This window comes from Rattus rattus, chromosome 4 (genome assembly GCF_011064425.1).
Source record: "Rattus rattus isolate New Zealand chromosome 4, Rrattus_CSIRO_v1, whole genome shotgun sequence".
NCBI classification, from domain to species: domain Eukaryota; kingdom Metazoa; phylum Chordata; class Mammalia; order Rodentia; family Muridae; genus Rattus; species Rattus rattus.
The window spans coordinates 113,019,528-113,041,924 of NC_046157.1; the positions used below are offsets into that span (position 1 = coordinate 113,019,528).

At 42.4% G+C, this 22,397-nt stretch overlaps 1 protein-coding gene across 1 annotated transcript in view; it reads right to left on the reverse strand.

Moving 5' to 3' along the window:
* The window catches only part of Tmem131 (transmembrane protein 131), a 97,516-nt gene that overhangs the window by 21,927 nt on the left and 53,192 nt on the right, over positions 1–22,397 (reverse strand). Inside the window, exons 11-27 of the mRNA XM_032899724.1 lie at positions 20,547–20,697; positions 20,395–20,451; positions 19,369–19,430; positions 15,381–15,489; positions 14,086–14,194; positions 13,266–13,419; positions 13,013–13,183; positions 11,470–11,580; positions 11,253–11,387; positions 10,761–10,865; positions 9,085–9,171; positions 5,562–5,714; positions 5,395–5,470; positions 5,177–5,294; positions 1,946–2,084; positions 1,720–1,829; positions 1,284–1,350 (exon numbers count right to left, since the gene is read on the reverse strand). Coding sequence (XP_032755615.1) covers positions 1,284–1,350; positions 1,720–1,829; positions 1,946–2,084; positions 5,177–5,294; positions 5,395–5,470; positions 5,562–5,714; positions 9,085–9,171; positions 10,761–10,865; positions 11,253–11,387; positions 11,470–11,580; positions 13,013–13,183; positions 13,266–13,419; positions 14,086–14,194; positions 15,381–15,489; positions 19,369–19,430; positions 20,395–20,451; positions 20,547–20,697 — 1,914 coding nt within the window. The remainder of the gene's footprint in view (positions 1–1,283; positions 1,351–1,719; positions 1,830–1,945; positions 2,085–5,176; positions 5,295–5,394; positions 5,471–5,561; positions 5,715–9,084; positions 9,172–10,760; positions 10,866–11,252; positions 11,388–11,469; positions 11,581–13,012; positions 13,184–13,265; positions 13,420–14,085; positions 14,195–15,380; positions 15,490–19,368; positions 19,431–20,394; positions 20,452–20,546; positions 20,698–22,397) is intronic.

Here is a 22,397-nt window from a genome sequence, read left to right on the forward strand (position 1 = left end):
ATGCATTTGCTTTTCTTAGGATGCCGTTTGCACTATGACCAGTGGGGACGACAGACAGCGGTTAGGTGTGAATTGACACCATGGTGCTAAACCTTCCTGGTAGCCACTGATTTCTCCCGTCTGCATTTACAATGAAAAGAAAATGTCTTTGAACAATAGCAAACATAATTTATTAAATTTCAACACGAACTCATGCCTCTCTAGAACTGGATATGATGGAAAAGGAAGCATGTTTAAAGGACTCCCAACAATTAGTTTCACACTGAGAATTTCTTCTTTGGAAACTTCCTGAGGTGCAGAGGTTTTCCTCATCCATCAGTCCTCTAGAGTCTAGCTCAGTGTCCTCTCTTTCGAATGCTATTGCATGAGATCATCAGCTCACTCACTTCTGTATTTTCCCTATCAAGGCAGAAGAAACCAAGTTCTAGGAACTTCCAGTGCTTGCCACATTGGCACTTTATGGATGGGAGGGGCAAGGCAAGATCCCAAGAGAAGACTGGCAGTCAGGAGTCTAAACTACTGTCTGTGGCCTTCTGACTGCAGCTGTGGCAGACAGGACAAACCTCAAAGCAGCTGCTGGATAAGGCTGGGGAGACTTCCTACTTAGCACTATGTGGTCCAAACTGGACGGACAAACATTCTGATCTGAACAAGGCTTGAGTCTGGTCCTGGCAAAAAGGCAACAAGACCCCAGGCAGCCTGCAGGGTTTGGCTCCTGTAAACCTTCCTAGCAGACCCGCACCCTCCACATCAAGGCCTGATACAATACTGAGCAGTCACTTGCCTGAATAATAGAGACACTTTCATTCCCAGAACAAGTCAACTTACTATGTTTTTAAAGTTAACCTTATCTACTGAGGTAAACGCATGTACGTGTGCACACATGCACATGCATAGCTGTGCCAGGTATGAATAGTGCCAGGTATTGGTGTCAGATTCACAGTCTTTACAATTTTATTAGGAAGCATATAGAAAGAACGTTTAAGTGATTCAGCTGAATCTTTTAACACTTAAAAATAAAATGTCACATTAGCATACTTCACATACAGTCTCAGGCTTTCCAGGTTGCACTATGCTGAGCTGTCACAGGCTGACTGCTGACTATAAGGTTAATGCCCACAAAGAGGAACTGTCTGGCATGCCCTGTGTATCCGTACCCCCCCGCCCCAAGTCAATCCCTGGACTGCAATAGCTGCTTTCAGCTGGGCTTAAGGGCAGCCCATAGGTGTCCTTCCCATCAGCCCTGGTTCTAGCAGAGTAAATGATGTGGAGGCTGTACTTACACTGTTCCTGTAGACTTGGAATTCAAGTGTTCTCAAATCTAGCTTGGCCACCTTACTCAAGTTAAACCTAAAATGAAAAATGCATGTTTATCTTCATAAACATCACAGCTAGGACTGTGGAGGATAACCAAGCTTGGGCTTTTTTTATTTGCAAATTATCTTGTGGCAGGTCTTGGGAACCACATTAATACTATTTAAAAGGCTAAAGGATACTAGTTATAATTAACACCTTGTTTACTTTTAAAAAGGAAATAGTGGAATTGCTTTGTCTATTATCTCTTTACAAATCTGTTAAATGAAAGCTCCCCATTTACATTCTATTGAAAACTTTTCTTGATGATCAGTTCAATACCAACCCAATCCCAGGAAACCTCTGGCAACTTCAGCCACCAAGCCAGACTTAAGTTTACCCTTCAACCATCTAAGGAACGCTTACCTGGACACTAACTTATCTGCAAAGACGGAGGGATTGGAATACAAAGCCAGGGGTATGAACTGCACGTAGACAGGGACATCTGCAGGGTTTTCTACGCTAATCTCTTCTTCCTTAAAGGAAAGCCAGGACGCATTAGTGGAGATCCCTACGGAGGAATTGCAGCATCTTCTTTCTAACCAAGTAGGACGCATCTCTGAGCACGCGCTCACACCCCTTGAATACTTACTGAGGAGCAATTTGTGTTGGTGAGTGGAAACCTCACCAGCCGGGGAGAGCTAAGGACAGACGGCCAGGAGAGCTCTGCACTGACTTTTGATATTATATTTTTTTGAAGATCTGTATTTACTTCGAACATAGCATTCAACCTAGAAAAACAATTTCTATGTCAGTGTAAAAAACAAAACAAGAAATGATACTTAAGATTTTTTTTTTCTGGTTCAGAAAAAAAAATGCTTATTTATTCTATTTTACCAAGATTTTTTTAATCTTTAAAATGTTACTATTGTACAATGATGAGATTAGTTTTACATTCATTCATACACACACACACACACACACACACACACACACACACACACACACACACACTTGATAAATTTCTTCCAATATTCACTCTTTGTTACCCTGTCTTTTCCTGGCCCCTATTTTCTTTCTTTTCTTTTTGTAAGCCAATGAGTCTCATTAGGGTAGTTTACAGGAGTGCAGGAGTGGGCATTTGTCTGTCTACTTTCCTAGGGGCTACCTCACTGGCAGACATGTCTCTCCCCCAACATCACCCATTATTTGTACATAAATCCTCATGGAGCCCCACCCCACTGCACAATAGGGTGCTGATGGGCCTGGTCCTATGGAGATCTTGTACAGGTGATCACAGCCGTGAGCTAAGAGTACACAATTTTGTCAGGTCCACAAGTAGCTCACACTACACCTCTATCTTCCCTGGCATCTATGTTCTTTGCATGTCTTTGGTGATGTCCCTTGAGTCTTAGACGAGGTGACAGAGATGCCATACTTATGACTGGGCATATAGCTTTATTAATCTCTCAATGATATAGCATGTGTCTATTGGCACAGAGAGCTGCCAACATTAGAATGGCCTGTGCTATGGAGTCTGTAAAGGACAACAAGCTTTAGTTCCAGTAGCACAGGAAATGCATGTACATCTTCAAAATGCTTTTCTTGGTGGAAATGCTTCCTAGGGATTGAACCAAACGCCTGTGTGCTAACCAAACTCTCTACCACTGAACTACATTGACAGTTTAGTCCTCAAAGATATTTAAAAGTATTAATTCAATAATGGACACTTAACATTTGGGACAGTTATTCAAGGGTTTTAAGATTCTTCCATGGCTTATATGGGAAGAATGTGGACACCTCAGAGGGCAGTCGGATGAGGGGTGCTGCTTGATATATCCACTGTTTCCCTCTGGATATAAAGCCGAGGTGACATCCTCACACAACGAAGATGTCAGTTCAAGAGGAAATAAACCGAGTAGAGACTGTATCATCACAGTCATGCTCAGGACCTTGTGAACACATCCCTACTGGTGAGTATTCGAGAGGCAGGAGTTCAGGACCTGGAATGTATCTGTAAATGCCAAGCTATCTGGGACCAACCAGCGAAACACACGCAAACCCAGTACTACTAAACTACGGTTCTGGGGCACTGACAAGCATGCATACAAACAAGGTAACACAAGTGAGGCACACAGAGAATGTTACACTCATTATCAACTAGAGAGGGAGGCAGAGGGCAGATGGGAGCCGGTGGCATTGGTGAGGAGCATGTTGGAAGGAAGACACCGGTGGAGACGCTCCCTTGCTGCACTGGGGCAGCACTAATGAGTTAGTTATTCATTAGTACTTGGAGACTGCCCACACTGTCCAAGGTCCACTATGGAGACACAGGCAACAAAGAAGAGTTGTAATCACTGGGCTCTTCTTGAGGTTACTACAATCTCTGTGAACTCAGAGGAACCATTTTTAACGGGAAAACTTTCTTTCCTTTAAGGAAAAATTTCACAATATAGAAACTCGCATTCTCAGTGGTTTGAACCATGTAGTGGACAGACGGACTCATGAGCAGAGCTGAACAGACAGTTCTCAAGGGAAGAAATACCAATGTCCAGAAACATTTTGAAGAAGTCTTCAACATCCTTAGCTGTTATGGGAATGCAAATTAAAACTGCTTTGAGATTCAGAGGGGTGGCTATTGTTGAAGCACACCCCCACACACACACTCATACACACACACACACACCCAGACACACACACACACACCCCTAACTAACCAACCCGACAACAAGCGTTAGTGAAGATGAGCGGGGTGAACCTGTGCTTGCTGCAGGTGGGCACGTAAACTTGTTTTAAGGAAACCAGCGTGGAGGTCCTTGAAAACCAACAGTAGAACTATTATATCCCAGGGACACGGGCTAAGGTGGCTAAGTCAACATACTGTAGAGATACTTGCTCGATCTAAAACAGCCAAGAGAGGGAACCAGGATAGGTCACGAGGAAGGGAAGAGGGATTATGGAAAATACATTATGGGGAAAAGGCAGGGGATTCCTTTAAGGGAAGAAAGGGACCATCGAAGAGGCAGAGGAACAGTAAGAATAAAGTGCACATGAAGATGTCAGTGACACCCATCCTTCCTATGCTAACCAAAGTCAATGCTTAAAACGTCTTAATACACTTATAGTAGGATGTTTTAACTTTGACAAATATGTATTGAGTCAGCCAAGAGACAAGTACTTATTAATTGTCAGTGTCCTGTTTCTGGAACGTTCTTTTCTCAATATGTGTCTTTTTTTTTTTTTTTTTGTTTTTTTTTTCGGAGCTGGGGACCGAACCCAGGACCTTGCTCTTCCTAGGCAAGCGCTCTACCACTGAGCTAAATCCCCAACCCCTGGAACGTTCTTTTCTAATGGGCGTGAAAGGGCCAGGCTACTGGGACACCAACACCACACCTGAGTGTGTGAGTCCAGACACAGCACTGGCTTTCCCGTAACACACTTCCACCGGCCAGAGATGCAGTGGGGAGGCCACTGAAGGGGCCCTGTTTGCCCCTGGCAACAGACCAGCACTTGAAGAAGAAGGGAGTGGTTTTTTCATAAGGAACAAATACATTCGGTCTCCTGTTGGGAGTATGCCTAACTTGCCTTGTGGAGAGGCCAGTGGCAGACAGATCTCTCTTCTCATGCATAACACTGTGTCTAAGGTGGACATGGCAGTCACTATATACAAGGACGATTTCAAGTAGACCTCATGCACTGGAGAAAAGAGGACATGGGAGTGTGTATTTCTTAGCGACGCACACTAACAATGACAATGCGACATTATCGTAACTGTAAAGTAACACAAGCCAATATAAAACGACAGTGAAGCTCATAAGGTAGTAACGGCAGAGATGCCCGGTGGGCTGCACTGCTAATGCTGCAGTAAAGCAGAAGCTCGTACCTATGTCCTGCGTTCTCCTTTATCCCCATCCAAGCTTTGAACAAACTCTGATGGGCCTCCCAGTCGGCATCCCACAAGTCTTCCTGCATGGCCACCCCGGGTTGCACTTTGGGTTCAGCTAAAAGAGGAAGCACATATCAGCCTAAGCCACTTGCCGGTACCCTTCCAGTGAGTTCTACAGTACTGAGGCAGGAGAGTGAAGGTTAGGAGAGACTTACATTTGGATAGGAAAGGCAAGCCAATATAGCAGTGATCCCCACACTGTAGCCCAGGATCAAAATAAATGTTTGCAATCTATAAAGAATCACAGAACAACCATGAGTCCCGAAGGCACAGATGGCCAGTCACGAAGTACCGTCATCAGGGAACTCCCAGTTTAACAAACCTTCGACTTTTTCCCTGGCTCCAAGTCTTCCCTATTACCCCGTAATCGTCTGTAGTAGAATCGAACGTCTTCTGTCAAAGACCTTATTTGCTGGATCTTCACCTTCTGTGAGAAGGAATTCATAACATTTAAGCTCTGATGGACTATTTTCCCCTGAAAGAAGAAAACACAAGGTCAGAATTTTCATCAATTGACACCTTTTAAATTTGTAATTGACCCAAAAATCCATCCCCTCATTCAAATGAAAACACCAAATCTGAAGAACTGAGATCACTGGCCGGCTTCTTCGTTGTTGCTGTTGTATGTGTTACAGAAGCACTGTAATGAATTAACAGGAACTTAATTTGTGTTGACACATTAAGTACCCAAGAAGGCACAGAGGGCGCTTTAAATAACAAGGGGCGTCTTGGTTTGTAATGTAAAGTCTGTTAAAACAACAAGGTAAAGCTGCCCCAAAATAAATGAATTCTAAAATCTAACCAAGTAAGACTGAAACATATTCTTTAAAAGAAAATGTTTTCTTTATAAATACAACAGTAATTTTTGCCACCATAGAGAAAATTAGCTCTCTTTAAATGTAGGCTCTCTGCTGGCGTGGAGGTCCATGCTTGTACTGTCAGCACATCGATGATCAAGGCCAGAGGACAGAGCTGCACAGTCTCTTGTCCCTTGTCTCAGAAAGTAGTAATTAGAAGTAAAAACACACACCATATAAGTTACTGAAGAATCTTACAAAACAGCATACAAATTAGATTCTTCCTAAAAAGATGTGCTTGTCTTTACATATGTGTACGAATGTTCTGGCTGCACGTATGTAACGTGCACTACTGCATGCCTGGCGCCCGAGTGAGCAGAGTTAGGAAGTGGAGTTGTAGACGGCAGCAAGTCTGTTAACACCAAGGTAAGGCTGCCCCAAAATAAATGAATTCTAAAACATGCTGGGAATGGAACTATCCTCCCCACAAAGGCCGTAACTCCTCTCAACTGCTGAGCCATCTCTCCAGCCCCACAGATGAAAGTCTTTCTCAGTGTTCTAACCAGGTACCAGTTTCGTTTTTCTAGAAGGTATTAAATAAGTAAATCTTGAATTTAAAAAAGGCTCAAATTACCCTTAAGAAGCACATTACAAGCTTTCTTTCATAAACTTTATGATGGAATACAGAATATTTTTTTTTGTACATGTGATTCCTATGTACTTAGAAGAATTTTATCACATGAGAAATACGTTTTTCTAATATTTGGTCCCAGAAAACAGATAAATGATGTCCTTCTCCCTGGTAAGATCCCGAGGGTGGCCATGAGGCTGGAGGGAGGAGAGTTACAGCGGTGGCTGCGGCACCATCATGGCAGCTGTGTAGCTTCTACAGCTATCCTAACGCCTGGCCTGACGAAGATCAAAAGATAATAAAATTCCTTTTGCAACTCTTAAGTTTTTGAAATGTTTTCTGACATACTGCTCCCTAGGAGGAAGTGAGGAGATGGGTGTACTAATGGTGAGTGAGAAAGAATGAGGTCTTATGTATGAATGACAAAGCAGGGTGTAATATATAGTCAGGACACAGTGCAGTACAGGAAGGCAAAGGTTTGATTATAGCCCAAACTTAAATACGCTGAACTTACTAAAATCTTATATTGAAAAGGGCACAATCTTGACTTAGGCTTTGTTAAATCTGATGTCCACATCTCAGACCCACTAGACCCCCACCTCAAGAAGATTCCATTTCTACATTCCTACATTTGCCCAATGCATTCTGACTCATCCTCAAAAAGCCAGGGCCTTTCCTATTTCTTCTCTCAAGGCTCAAACTCTGAGGTACAGCTGAGGCCTTTCTCACAGTTGCCTCAATGTGCTGACCTTATTAGGACATTCGAGGAGTTGATCCCTGTGTAATATCTTTTGCCTATGCCCTCTCTCCACCATCTCCCTCACATATATCACCTACTAATATCCTGTTACTAGGGATAAAAGGTGCCTCATTCTTTTCCTAGAGAACCTCAGAAACACCCCAGGGAGATCAACTGTAAGAAACCACCTGCAAACTACAAGAGAATCATTGTTGCGAATGTTCTAGAATCACACATGAAACTACTACTGTCTACAGCAGTCAAGAAATATTTGGATTTTTGTATTTCCTTTACTTAGTAACTTATATACAGACTTTATTCTTTAAAATTAAAAAAAGTTACATTATTTACTTGTGTGTGTGTGGTGGTGGGCTCAGGCACCAGTGTGAGCATACACCATGCAGTGTGTGTAGAGGTCAGGGAATAACTCACACAAGTTGGTTCTCTCCTTCCCTCATGTGAGTCCTGGTAAACTCAGGTTGTCAGCCTTGGTGGCAAGCACCTTTATCTGCAGAGCCACCTACCCAGATCAACTGAAAACATCGCAATCATATTTAGATTTAAAAAATAACTAAAAAGATACTGATTCCATCTAGAAAGATTTATACTTATACTGCATATATCCAGTTTTATATGTAAAATCCCACGATTTGTATATTGTATGCATTTACTAATGTGAATACATATTTATTTATATTTCTATGCAGGAAAACATCCAATTCAGTTGGGCTTTGCTTGAAATCAAGAGAACTCTTCCTTTGAATAAAATCTGTGTGGATTTTTTTCCTAGCATAAAGACTTTTTTAAGCAGCTATAAAGTTTTTGGAGATGATTTTTAAACTGTCTGTTCATGCCTGCCTTGACAATTTCTTACCAAGCAGGAAAAAAAAATTTGATTCTAGCACTTTTTCAGATGGCATAGAGAATCGTTTTGATATTAACTTTTCCTGCGGTGAGAGTGCCTGCTTTTTATTTTATATGAATGTTTGTCTGCTTATGTACACCGTATGTGTGCCTAGATCTCAGAGGCCAGAAGAGGGCGCTGCATCCCCCGGAATAGGAGCTACGGACAGCTGTGAGCCATCGGGTCCTGCAGGAGGGCTCTGCAGTAAGCGCCCTCTCTCCACAGTCATCTCTCTATCTACAGAAGGACTCTAAAAATGGCCCTCTGTCAAAGCCCTCACCCTCCTGGTGCCTGGTGCAGCTGCTTCTCTCTCTGACAGTGGGATGCATCCTCACAAACCTGTTTTCTTAATTGCTAACCTTATTAAACAGTTTCATATGTTTTTTTAAAAAAAGGTCACTGTGCCTGTGCGAGTGCATGTCTGTAACTACAGAGAACATGGCGTTTCCTGAGGCCATTTTCCCCCTTTCAAACAGTGGAGGCTTTGCTGGAAGCAGGAAGGGCTTTGTGGAGTTAGGGGCTGTGAGATGCTTTCTCTCTCAGCCCCATTCACTTTGCAGGGCAATGGCATCCTCTGCTTTACACATCAAGGGCCTGTTTCCACTCTGCATAGGAAATCTCCCTGAGGGAGGGTCTTTCTTACCCCACTTTACATTCCCTTAAGAACCCAGCGGGCGCAGGGCTTCCTGTTACAGTAAATGACAAAGCAGGAAATGTCTTTCCCACTTGCGCTATAAGCAGCAGAAAGCAATGAGCAAGAAGTGTGAGTCTTACTGGGAAGGAAGGGGGAAGAACCATGTGCTTGGGGAAGCACGTCAGCGAGCCCACGGCGATCACAGCTTTCACAGGGATGGTCAGGATCTGTGGAGGGAAGAGGCAGACCACCAGTGCATCAGGAGAAGTCTGGGATGTTTGCTACTGACAATTACTTCATTGTTTTATGAGTTAAAAAAAACAAAACAAAACAAAGCTTATCGTGTGTCATACACTGGCAATAACTCAAAACCAGTATTAAAACCACCCTGGGAGCTTTTTAGTCTGCTCAAGGTTTCTATACAATGAAAACAATGCATTTCCAGTGACTACTCATTTACCTGCTAAAACTAGTTAAGAGCAAACCACAGGGGAGGAATAAAGACAACTTTTCAAAATACAAGTCCTCTAGAGATTAAAAAGGAAAGCCGTACTTATAAAACGACATCTATAAAAATTCAGGGTTTCTACAGCCATATAATTCAGTATTGTTTTGGTAGACAAAAATAGATTTCAACCCAAGTTTTAAAGAAAAGTTGAACATTCTGGAGTTAGAATTCCTAATTAGCATCACAAGTGAGCCATGAATGCAGTGTATGAGGGAATATTTGTGTTTAGTTTTAAAATATCTTATGTTTTATAATTGTCTATGCGTGGACACTTTGCCTGACCACCTACCACGCTCATGCTTGATGCTTGCAGCGACCAGAAGGGGGCACCAGATCCTCTGCAACTGGAACCAGACAGTTATGGGCCACCTTGTAGGTGCTAGGAATTAAACCTGGGTCTTCTAAAAGCACAGCCAGTGCTCCTAACTGCTGAACCATGTCTCCAGCCCCTTGTGTGTAATTTTTATTTTCATCCATTAAAAAAAACAAAAAACAAAAAACAAAAAACAAACTGTCTCAATTCTGAAAGGCACTTACTTCTATACGAATGTTAAGTATGAATTCCTCACTTTTGGAGGTAACTGGATATACTCTAATCATTTATTATTTGAATAGCCAGTTCTGTTTATTTTGCCACTGGACTTGTGTATGCTGAAACCACTCAGGAGGACAAAGATAACTTGTTGAATTTAGAAGTACTCAACCGCCCAAAGATCTGTAAGTGTTAAATTAAAAGTATTTAGGTCTGAGACAGGAAAGCAATCTACACCTGTAATTCTAGCACTTGGGTAGCTCAAGTAGGAGGTCTGCTAGTTCAAGGTTGGTTCAGGCTATACAGTGAGTTCCAGTCCCTTTATCAAAAGAATTGAAAGTATAAAATAAGAAAAAAGATCAGATCTGCCAAATGCAATCAGGATCTTAGTGAATATAATATAAACTCCACAGAATCCTGCAAAACATGAGTGCAGAGTCAGACCTGCAGCTCAAGAAATCCAGTCAGGACCTGTTGTGCGGTAATCTTCTGTAGGCGGGCTTAACAGCGTGATTCCCAGTGTGCTAAGGGCACTTTCCTGAAACTGTTACTTAGGAAATATGAGGAGTTTTAGCAGAAAACTGGGAGACAATGAATACTTGTAATTCTGAAATGGCTCTGAAAAGGTCAGTATTAAAGGCACGAAAGGGGTATACTTTAAATAAATGTAGTTCTCTGCTCCTACAAAAACTGAGAAGCCCTATCAATGTGCACAGCCATTAATAACAGAAAGTCTTAGAAAACCCCACGGGCATGAGCCCCGCTGATGCACTTACTTCATAGTCGGTTGTGATCTGGATGGCCCCATCGTGGACCCCTTCCAGCTTCTTGGCAGTGAGTTTGACTCTGAACACTGCAAAGTGTCCTGAAGCTAATGTTACCTGAAACAGTAAAAATGGTGTCATTTAGTAGCCATGCAGGCAAGGGTCCTACTGAAGTGGGAAGGAGCACTCTGGTAGTGAGCTGTGCCCACACAGATCTATGTGTAGACCCTGTGTATAGCATCAGGTCTACACACCTGATGCACAGAGCCTCACTACAGACACTCTCTCAAGACAGTGTGGTGCAGATCCTTCCAATTCCTCTGTGCCCTCATCATAAACGGAGAGCATGGGAGTTGGACGGTGTCCACGAGGCCCTGCAGTGTCTAGCAGTCACGCTACTGGGAAGCACATCAAGGTGTCTGCCGAGTGGGGCACACAGCACTGCTTTTTCACTCGGGTCTCAAACACTCGTCCCAACCCAAAGCAGCAAGAGGGCTCACTCACCGGGGACTGGTCCGGCAGAGAGGACTTCTCCAGTTCAGGAAGGCTCGCGATCACTGTGCTTCTGTTGCCTCTCTCTGTAGCTACAAGTTCTATTGATAAGCCATCTCCTATGATATGCCAACTTTTTATTGCCAGCTTCAAAGAGAAAACACAAAGTGATCTTGCAACACGAACATGAACTCTTTAGTGTAACTGAGAATAAAAACAGTTTCTTTACCTCAATTGGATTGCTGTTTATAATTGCAAATAAAATACTACTTGCTTCTGTAGCACTCAGTACTCCAAAATCTATGAAGCGTTCTTCTATTTTGGGGGGCAATACAAAGTACTAGAGAGAAAGAAAAAGACTGTATTAAACACCAGATCACGTGTTTAACAATGTTACTCAATAAAATGACCACTAGGAGACGCTAAACTTTCTCTATCTTACATCTCTATATACAGCTGCAGGACATACTGAGACAAGGACAAGGAATCAGAGGAATCGGGGATGGAGAGAGGCCATTTCCTCGCATCTACTTCCCAGAAGTGCTAGGAGAGGCTGAGGAGCGTGGCAATCAGGCAGAAGTCTGTGCCTTGCCTGGTCTGAGCCCTTAGGTCCACAAACCTAGCTGGTATAAGTTCTGGTCCTGTCCAACCTTCCATTCTCCCCGGCAGGTCGGTCACTCAACCAATGTCTTTCAGGGGCCACAGTCACCAAAGCTTTGCGATTTCCCCACTGGTTTGTTTTCTCTGCCATGAACACCTCTACACCTTACTTCTGTGCTGTGTCTATTTTCCTTGCCCCAGTGTGTATCTTTACCATCCAGCCTTCTTCTTCTTCTCTGGTTCTCTGGTTTGTGCTGGTGTTTCCCAACTTTAACCGATCATTGTCACCACTATTCTTCCTAATAGTGTCCCTGCCCCATTATTCTCCATTTATCTTTGTTCTAGACTCTCTGTTATTACAATTTAAAAGTGAACCAAGAGAAAGCAATATAGAAAGAGTTCTGAACAGAGACTAGAATTAAAGGGCTTAAATACATCATGGGGGGACAAGACTGAAGGGAAAGTCCGGAAGTAAATAATTCCTAACTTTGCAGTGGTTTGCTCCTCTGAGCAGTCAGCAAAGCCTGTGCTGGCACCAGGGGTGTAAATTGGTCCTTCCTCCTGTGTATCCTGTCCTGTCTGTGCGACCCACTCATCAATCCTATAGGTCTGTCTCAGAAGGAAACTGGTAGTCACACAGTGCCTGTATTTAAGCAACCCTTACTATGCTTTATAATGTCCCAAGGAGCAAGGGCGGTAAATCCAGGGAGTTCCACATGCCAAAGAAAAGCCTAAGTACTTTCCTTATCGCAAAAGGTGAAAGGAATGGTTTAATTATAGATTAACCTGTGTTCCATTTACTACTACTTATCCTAATTTCTAAATTAGAACAAAACACAGTATGGACAGTCGGCCTTCCCAATCTGTAGGTTCCACATTCATGGACATCACTGTCTGTCGATGGATACTATAGCATCCTCCATAAAGGCTAGGAATAATCATAGATCTGGGCATCTGTAGTAGATTCCAAAATCAATTCCCATTGGACACTGAAGGATAGCAACCCTTAGTTTTAGAATTGTGTGTGTGTATGTGTGTGTGTGTGTGTGTGTTTCTATATCCTGAAAGCACTGACTGGGAAGGAATCAGATCAATGTATAAAGCACAAGGGTGTAGCCAATTGCCTGACAATATCCAGAAGCAGAGAGGTAGGGCTTTGATGACATACTCACATCTAAAAAGCCTGTGTATACCCGCACAGGTAAATGAAACTTAGAGGCATTGGTAACAAGTAAAATGTTGTTGTCTATGTGCATGGATGATGTGGATGGCATAAAAAACAGGGTGAAAATGTATCCCGACTCATTCGGAAGAATCAGAACTGGCTTGCTGAAGTTGTGCACCTGGGAACAAAGCAGAGAAAAGCTAGGTTAGTGTCACTTGGCTGCCACAGCAGCAGAGTATCCAGGGGCGGGTTCAACACACCTGAAACATCGTTCTGGCTTCTTCTGGTAACAACACATCATGAATGAGGATCGCAAAACTGAAAGTGTTAGTCAGGTAAATTGGCCTCTCCACTGGGTCGGCAGGACTGTCCTGGATGTGAAACAGCGTGGCGGCATGATCAAACCCCAAATAACTATTGGAAGAAAACAAAGCAGGATGAACCCTCCTTATTTCCATGTGCTTATTTTATTTAGTTCAGTATACATTTAGCATTTAGGACCACAGCACAGAGTTAGACGATAGCATTTAATGGTTAAGGTTTAGAACTTCGTTCACCACATGACAGCATTTAGCTCGTGAAATACTGAAATGAAACAGAGAGCATGATGGAGTCAAGGGCGCAGTAGCAGGAGGCTAGTGCTGCTGAGGTCACCACACCCTGCACCTACAGACTGTGAGTCAGTACATGGCTCGCTGCTTCCGGTACACAGACAAGAGCTACATCTCAGAGGTCATTAAACATCAGGAGTCTACAAGTACTTAGGAGTTTAGGAAGAACAGAAGAGTTTGCCTCAAGTCTGACATACCTCAAACAGAATGACACTGAGAAAAGGTTCAAATGATTTAAATATTTAAAAAAACACAAGCTGATTACTAAATTATTAAATCTAACACAAACCATAATATTCCATTTTCTTTTTCCACCTTAGAAAGTCAGAAATAAACAGGACACGGAAAGATTTCCTTTACAGCTGTGGTTGTTCTTTTCACAATAACCCATTAGGTTAGGTGAGCTTTTATCAGTTAGCAAAAAATTACAAACAAAAAGTTACAAAGTTTCTTTTAAGACAAAACTCACCCATCTAAAACTTCTGCTTGGTAGGGGATTTCGAGTTTAGAATAACTCTTTTCCTTTGCTTTAACAGTTATTTTCCCAGAAAACTGAGATGGCTTTTTTGCTCTTGAAGCTGCAAGGAAGCATTAAAAAGATCATGTATTTGTGTGTGTGTGTGTGTGTGTGTGTGTGTGTGTGTGTGTGTGTGTGTGTGTGTGTGTGTGTGTGTATGTTTTAAACTTAAAAACTACGTTTACTTCTTGTGTGTCAGTGCGGTTCACATGAGTGTGGTGAGCGGTCCTGGCACACACAGGGACAACTTGTGGGAGTGTCACCTCCTTCCTCCATGTGCTTTCCAGGGGCTGAACACAAGCTGGCAGCCTTGGGGCAGCGAGGCCTGCCCTCTGAGCCCTGTAGGCAGCCGATTACTTTACGGCTTGTAAATCTGACTGACTTTATGCAAACTGAGAGTTTTGCTTTTAAAAAGGAAAGCTTTTACAGTGCCAAAGAGTACATTCCTTCACCTCAGTACAGTGAACCTGTGAGGACTGTGCAGACTGCCCTCGTCTGGTGAGCTGGGCTGTAAGCTGTGGACTTGGCACATGTGGTTGTCGGCACACGAGGTTCAGCTTAATCTCTCAGTGCTTAGATGAGACAGGCGTATCCAGGGCATCAAGACCACAGAAACGACAGGCCCTCTTCAGAGTTTCAGTTCTTATTTAGTTACATATCTAATTAAGCAGCTGTTATGTCATAATTTAAAATTTGCGATAACAAGTTCAATAAAGCACATGGGGGTGGTGTGTGTGCATGCGTGCATGTGTAGATATGAAATAGCTCAAATGATACACATCACTCATCTAACAGTAGCTAATCTGACCATACATGAAGGCTCTTATTTTACCTTAGACAGGACTGTCTGCTCTGCTTAAAAAGTCATATAAAAAAGTCAAAAAGAATATTTTTGCCTGTGAACCAAAATGTGCTTCTGAAAGTTAAATATATTATCACTTAATTAAAACCACCAATGACTTCATAATTAAGGTAAATTATGATAGCTGTGACTAGTTTTCCAACATTAAAGAAATTTCCAGCCCTAATATATCTGCTAATGTTTCTTGATTGTAGATTCTGATTTAGGTTTATGAAGTTGTAATACTTTATGAATTAATAAAGTAAGTTAATGATTTTTTATAGGGGAAAATCAATTGAAGCAGTAGTGTTAAAATAGTCTGGATTTCTATATTAATGTATCAACATAAATGCTTTCTAGTTTATCAAAATAATAACCACTTTAGGAGGAAAAAATGAATATTTACCATCAAAACTAATGCTTGCAACCTTGGTATATTTACTTTCAGAAGCTTTTAATGTAACCGGTTTAAAATGCACCGTTATAGCATCATTTTGTGGTGTTGGTCGAACACTCTGCAAAGAAAAAAAAACTTATCTTAGTCTAGTAGTTTAGCTGGAGAATAAAACATACTCAAAATCAATGCATAATGTCTACAGTATCTGTAAAACGAAATAAGACAAAACCGGACTTTTGCGAAAATACCTTATGAAACAAAGTGATGGTGTGTGAGATTGTGAAGTATGAGACCTCAGGACGAACATGCACATGGAAAACCTAAAGGTCTTACTCTCTACGTGAATGCCTTCTTTGAGACCTTAAGACCCAGGCTTGAAGAAATTTACACACAAAGGTGCCCTGGAACTGTCCCCTAGTAGGAAGGATGAGGACACCTCAGGGCACTGTGACCTCCACTTGGCCTCTGCAGCTGTTTCCCCACGGCCTGGCAGTGTGAGCAAGGTCTGCTGTCAAAGGGCAGGAAAGGGCAGGGTGGCACCGAGGCCAACTACGGAGGAACTTAACCCGGAAGTGAGGCTCGGACACTTACAACTTAGGAAATCAGGTCTACCCATACAAACTTAAAGTTAAAACAAAGCAAAACAAAACACCTCAGTAAATGGTGTCCTTTCAGTGTATATTTAAAAAATGAACACATTATAAGGTCTAGTTTTTTTTTTTTATTATCCTCAATGATAAAAATCATTTGAATTTCAAAGATACCAATTGCACCCACACTGTTCTGATAAAGAGGGCCTCAGAGTATAATGTGATGTTGGACTGAAGCCGGGACCACCTGACCTGGGACAGAGCCCTGTCTGAAACCCTGGTACACAAAAGTGTCTTCATGGAATCACATATTGCACAGTAACCCTAATTCTAAATTAATTATCAAATTATTTGGACTGTATGAACTTGACGTCAAAACCCGTCATTTCCCACAGAAGACAACCTTCCATGTGTGAAGCCCATGCTTGTTCACAGGGCTGGCAAGGCACCAGATTCTTCCCCATTCTAGGCTGACTCTTAGAAGGAGAACCCTATCCAGTCTGAGCATCAAGCGGGAATCCCTGAGGACACAATAAATGTGAGAAGAATATGAAAAGAGACTCTAGCCCTGCAGCGTGGTATCTGCTGTGGCAGGGGACTAAGGAGATTTTAGTGATTTCAGGGCCTGCCAGGGAAGCTCCCTGTCCCATGCACTGCCGTTGCCCTGGGCGGCGAGCAAGTCCTCACAGGCTCGGGGTTGGTCCTGAGGACGGCTCTCGCAGATGCATGTGTCGCAATTCTCAAGCCGTGGCTCTGGCTCTCTCTCCCAGCATTAGATATTCTCATCTGCCTTACTGTGCCCTGAAGACTGGGGCTGGGAACTAGATGATCTGCTTGTAGCAGTATCTTACTTATCAATAAGCTTACTGTTACTGGCAACCATTTGAAATACAGATCTCTTCATTCCCTCAAGGATATGTATTTTTTTTTTTTTTTTGAACACATGGATCTTTTTATTTTTGAAATCAAAGGCAATTCAAAGGGACAGTCACTGAAGCTTCTGTTGAAGATCTACAGAGCTGGCCCGATTCTGAGATTAAATAATATTGCACTTTAAGAGGACCTAATTTCTAGGCTTTTCATCCAAGAAGGAAAGTATTGCTTTGTTTATGCTTTCCTTAGACTAAAAGCTCATTGCAGAAAACTACTTTAAAAATCAATAGTGCAGAGTACAACATAGTAAATAAAGTACCTGCTTGCTTTATAATCTGAGGACATTTTATTGTAAAACTCTTTAGCCCATAATTAGTAGAAAGTGTAGCTGACAGTGCTCATTTCAGTGGTCCAGGATCCGAAGGTTCCCAGATACAATCTTGTTCTCTAACACTGCTCCTGGGGGGATGTCAATTCTGTCGCCATGATTTGCAATGATGATAACTGTTCCCTTTAATGAAACATTTTTTCCAAAGGATATGTATTTTTGAGAGTAAATAAAGAACTGCTAGCTAAGCTACAAATGAAGGAAGTTTCCTTTGCTTTTATTATATATACTATATTACCACTAGCAAGGGAACATAGCAGAGGATACATGGCAGTCTAGCAGGGGTGCAGTGGGAGCCTGGGTATGCTGCCCACATACTCAGGTTCTCTTTCCCCACCCGTAAGAACATCCCAAGACTAGATATTTTCTAGGGTATTATCTGTCTACAGACTCCAGAGATTGTATGAGCTTGTGGCTTGCTAGAGAGTTGGCCTTGTAGGCTGAGGCCTCAGAGGGTTTTCACAGACAGCAACTGCCTTCCCTGGCTACTGTGTGTGGGACAGCAACAATGGAAGCACAGCCAGGTGTGAACAAGCTCATCCGCCGAAACAGTTCATGAGGAACCACTGTGGCATGCTCTGTGCGGTAGCAGCCTATGCAAAGCTGTACCGGAAAGAACAAGTCCTGGTTTTTGCTGAGATACAGTCGTAGTAAGCAGGAAACACTTAAAATACATGTTGAAAAAAATGATTCTTACTTCAAATGCAATACTTTAAGCATTTCCAAACCAGAGGAAAAATTTACAATCATAGCTATCAGCTCAAAACATACTACACTAATAGTAAACAAGTTTACAGTTGGTGAGTCACATTACACTAATAGTCTGAACTGTACACTCATTAAAAATAAACCTGAATCATCAGGTAAAACTCACTTGTCTAAGGAAATAAAAACAACGAAGCAAACCAATAAAGCAGAATAAAATAAAGTTCACTGGTAACCTAAGATAAAAAAGAATACAAATGATCGCCTATCCTAATCATTTTAGTCTTAGTTTCCAACTACTGCTCACTCAAAGACTATGAAGAAGTGGGATATGGCGAGACTGCCAGGAAAGAGAGCTGTGTCTATTCTTAATGTATGTTTAGTCTTTTCTCGTGACACTCAGGTCAGACTACCACTCAGCAATTAAGTCAGCTGTGGTGGTGCAGGCCTTTAATCCCAGCACATGGGAGGCTAAGGGGAGCGCTGTGAGTTCAAAGCCACCTGGTCTACACAGTTACAGGCCAGCCAGAGCTATACAGTGAGACCCTGGTTAAAAAAAACATTCCAAGACACATTGAGCAGTCATAGATGCATGTCAGCAAGCAAAAAACGAAAAACAAGCAAACAAACAAAAAAACCCTGTTTTACATAGCAACTGGATTTCTGCATAAATTCATCTCAGGGGTTGGGGATTTAGCTCAGTGGTAGAGCGCTTGCCTAGGAAGCGCAAGGCCCTGGGTTCGGTCCCCAGCTCCGAAAAAAAGAACCGAAAAAAAAAAAAAAATTCATCTCAGTAGAGCAAATATCAAGCTGACATAAACGGTTCCTACTCATCAACTACCACGGAGAGGCTCATGTAAACCTGCCTCTGAAGACATCTGAGGCACGTGGTGTTCACGATGTCAGGAGGGCTGCTTTCTCAGAGCTCCCTGACAGACAGTGGCCCGCATGTGGGCCTTCTGTCTACATCTGGGTGAGGGACACATTTGGAGCTCCCTGCATGTCACCATGCACCGGGAAGGACTACGGTTTACAAAGAGAATGAGCTCTTGGAAAAAAATGAACAGAACACACGTCAACACTCAGCACTGCCTAACTAGAGGAAAAGGACTTCTCCTAAGACACGCCAGGCTCTATCCCGCTGTAACATGGGAAGGAAATGCTGAAATAAACAGAAAGCAAAACACAGCGCAAAGCTTGGTTCTCAGAAAACTCAGTTTCAGTGAATGTGAGAAGTCATGCCACTGCCACCTCTCCAACTGAGCACCAAGACAGCATATCCCACAAAGAACCAGGAGTCTACAAGCCACCTCAAAACAGCAAGAACGTAACCTCCTGTTAAGTCTCACACACACGCGCACGCGTACACACACACACACACACACACACACACACACACACACACACACACGGCAGCACTCAAAAACTCAAAAAAACTTACTGTTATTGGTACATCCTTTGTTCCTGAATTTAGTAAATGAAGATTTAAAACCTTTGGTAGATCTGTTGAAATGGAAGAAGTGTTTCTTTAAAAGGTTTGCTTCACAGCAAATTAGAATCTTTACCTTATCAGATACGATGCAAATTATCATATTAAAGGCAAATCTAATTTCAAAAATATGGTCTTTAATCCTGGACAAGTCTTAATTACAAATTGTTCAAATCAATCTCAAATTTTGTACTTTTTTCTTTTCTTTTTTTTCCGGAGCTGAGGACCGAACCCAGGGCCTCAAGCACTCTACCACTGAGCTAAATCTCCAACCCCTTGTACTTTTTTCTTAATAATAATCTTAGCTTGGTTGTTTAATTATGCCATTATAATGCAACTGAATAATTACTGTCTTTAAAAAAAATTCTGAGATGTCTTTAACTTCCTTTTTTTACTACTGAAAAAGATATTCATCACAATTGATTATGTGAGGAACTGGATTAAGAAACTTTTTTGCCTCAGTTTTCTACCTGAAGATTCAAGTTATCTCAACCTATTTTCTCACCTAGGAGGCAGGTTTCTCAGAAATACTTTCTACAAGACCACACAACCCACTGAGAAATAACTTTCAAAGCTAAGTTACAAGTAGAGCCATCAGAATGGCATCCCGATTGGATTATTTTAGGCCTTGTGGTGTCTGAATGAGAATGGCCCCCACAGGCTTGGTCCCTAGAGGCAGAACTATTTTGAGAAGGATTAGGAGTTGTGGCTTTGTTGTCGGTTGTCTTTGTGGCCCAGTCCTCCCCACCCCCCACCCCCCCCCCCCCCCCCCCACCCCGCCTCCAACTTGCAGACACCATGTGTGGTCCCAGCTACTGAGCCAGCACCATGTCTGTCTGCCTGCTGCCATGCTCCCTGTGACCACGTTCATGGATTCACCTTTAGAATTCTAAGCAACCCACCCTGCCCCAAACTAAGTATGTCTCCTCACAGCAACCAAAAAGTAAGTCAGACCCATAAAGGCTTCTGTGACTTTACCTTGTGTTCGAAGTGTTCCAAAATCTAACATTTCAGTAGAGGAATAGATTCCAGGAGCTGGGAAAAAAGAACCATGCACAATGATCATTCTCTCGCCAGGACAGCGTGTGCTGAAACAGAACAAACCTGCATTCACTCAGCCCTCCACTGACCTGTTGTAACTTCAACCTCGACTGGGAGAATGATGAACTCGGTGCTGTCCGACGCATTCGTCTTTATCCTTATGAAGGCTGTGTGATTGTCTGCGTCTCTGGAGGAAAAGCTGGCTCTCATCACTCCCTTGGTTTCATATGGAGGGATCTCCTGTGATAAACAGACTATCATGTGGCAAGCTGCAGGGATGCTGTACAGCTACCTCACTTACTCAATTAGGAGACACAGACTCAAGGTGTAGGTTATTTTATACACCCACCAGGAAAGGATAGTACACTACCAATTAAACATATGCTCTGCTGACTGCAGCACATAAAACTTCCAGTCTCGGAATGTTACAATACAAAAACATGAGTGATGTATGCTGTGTCAAGACAAGTAAATCAAGCCAATGCCAATGGTCTGAAAGTATCTATAAGGTGAAAAAACCTCTTAAAAGCCTAACTAGTCTAGGAAATCGGTTGTTTTGTTTTGTTTTTATAACATGTTAGTTGTGTATTCAGTCCTGAAATTATCCAATGGAAATGTCCTATCAGAAGGGAGTATTTTCTAGAAGCGCATAGTGTTCTCCAGATGATAACCAGGTTGGCTTTGGACTCTGATGTCTTCCACTTAAAACCTAACACTTCACCTAGTAAATCTCTTGGTGCTCCCGCATGCACACACACACAGGCACACATGCACGGACCCATAAACTTTCAATCTTCTAAATGAAAACACCTATACACATGCTAAACTAGAAACAACTCATTGGAACATAGCAGGGTGAGTATATAAATTCTTTTCCAGGTTTTAGAATTTATTTGGCTGCCTGAAAAAAAAAAATCACTGGAATTTTCTTGCAAACCACTTCTAGTTTATTTTAGGAAAACCTCATATTCTAGAACTTACTGGTCTTCACCTACCCCTACTTTCTTAACTCTGTAGTCTCAAAGTAGAAAACAGGAAACTGGAAACCTCCTGGGGAAAGCACAGATGTGTTTTCCAACTCTAGGAAGCGGTCTCAGTCCCTGGGACATTCTGATGCATAGTGAAGTGGGCAGGGTGGCATCAGGCAGAAGACAGACAGGACCGGTTTGGAGGCTTTTACAGTTCACCTCTTGTAAAGCCCTGGCTCCAGCGCTCATGATAAAACCTATATATCAACCATGAGACCAGAGCAGCAGGTTATGGGGTAACCACAGGAGTTGCAGCTGTGTCTCCTGCTGTATCTCCTGATGGTTCGAGAGACTCTTCATAGTTAAACTTCCTTGTGGCTGAAGATAGTGTTCTCACTACATCAAAAACCTAAGGTGCAGGGCACGTTTCCCACACACTAGTGAAGGTCTGCATCCTCAGAAGACCCTGCTTCTGTTAGAAAGTCATCTTTATTGTAGTTGGCCACCATCCCCCAGAACTAGGATGAGGATGCAGACTGTTCCTCACCTGAGGAATCATTACTGGTTATTATTAAAAGGTCATGCTGATCTCTGCCAGGTTGGTTATAGCTCTCAGCTATTTACAGGTCCTTTTCTATTCCTTTAGACACTTACTAGGCATTGCCTATCAATTTCACAAGGAAAACAATCTATGACAGGAAGCCAGATCAAAGGCATAAATTCACAGCCCCTATCTGTAAAATCACAGTGGGTCAACAGCCTGCGAAAGAGAAAAATGAGCAAAGAATTGTAGTTGTATCAAAGTTTCAAAGTTGGATGTAAATGTCTCATGCAGTGGATTTCTATAAATGTATGTAACAGGAAGCATGTGATATAAAGTGACTTCTTTAGAGCCCAGCAGGAGCTGTGGAGGCTGGAGTCCATAATCTGAAACGAGCTGTGCTTCTCAGTGCCTCACTGTGTATGTGATCA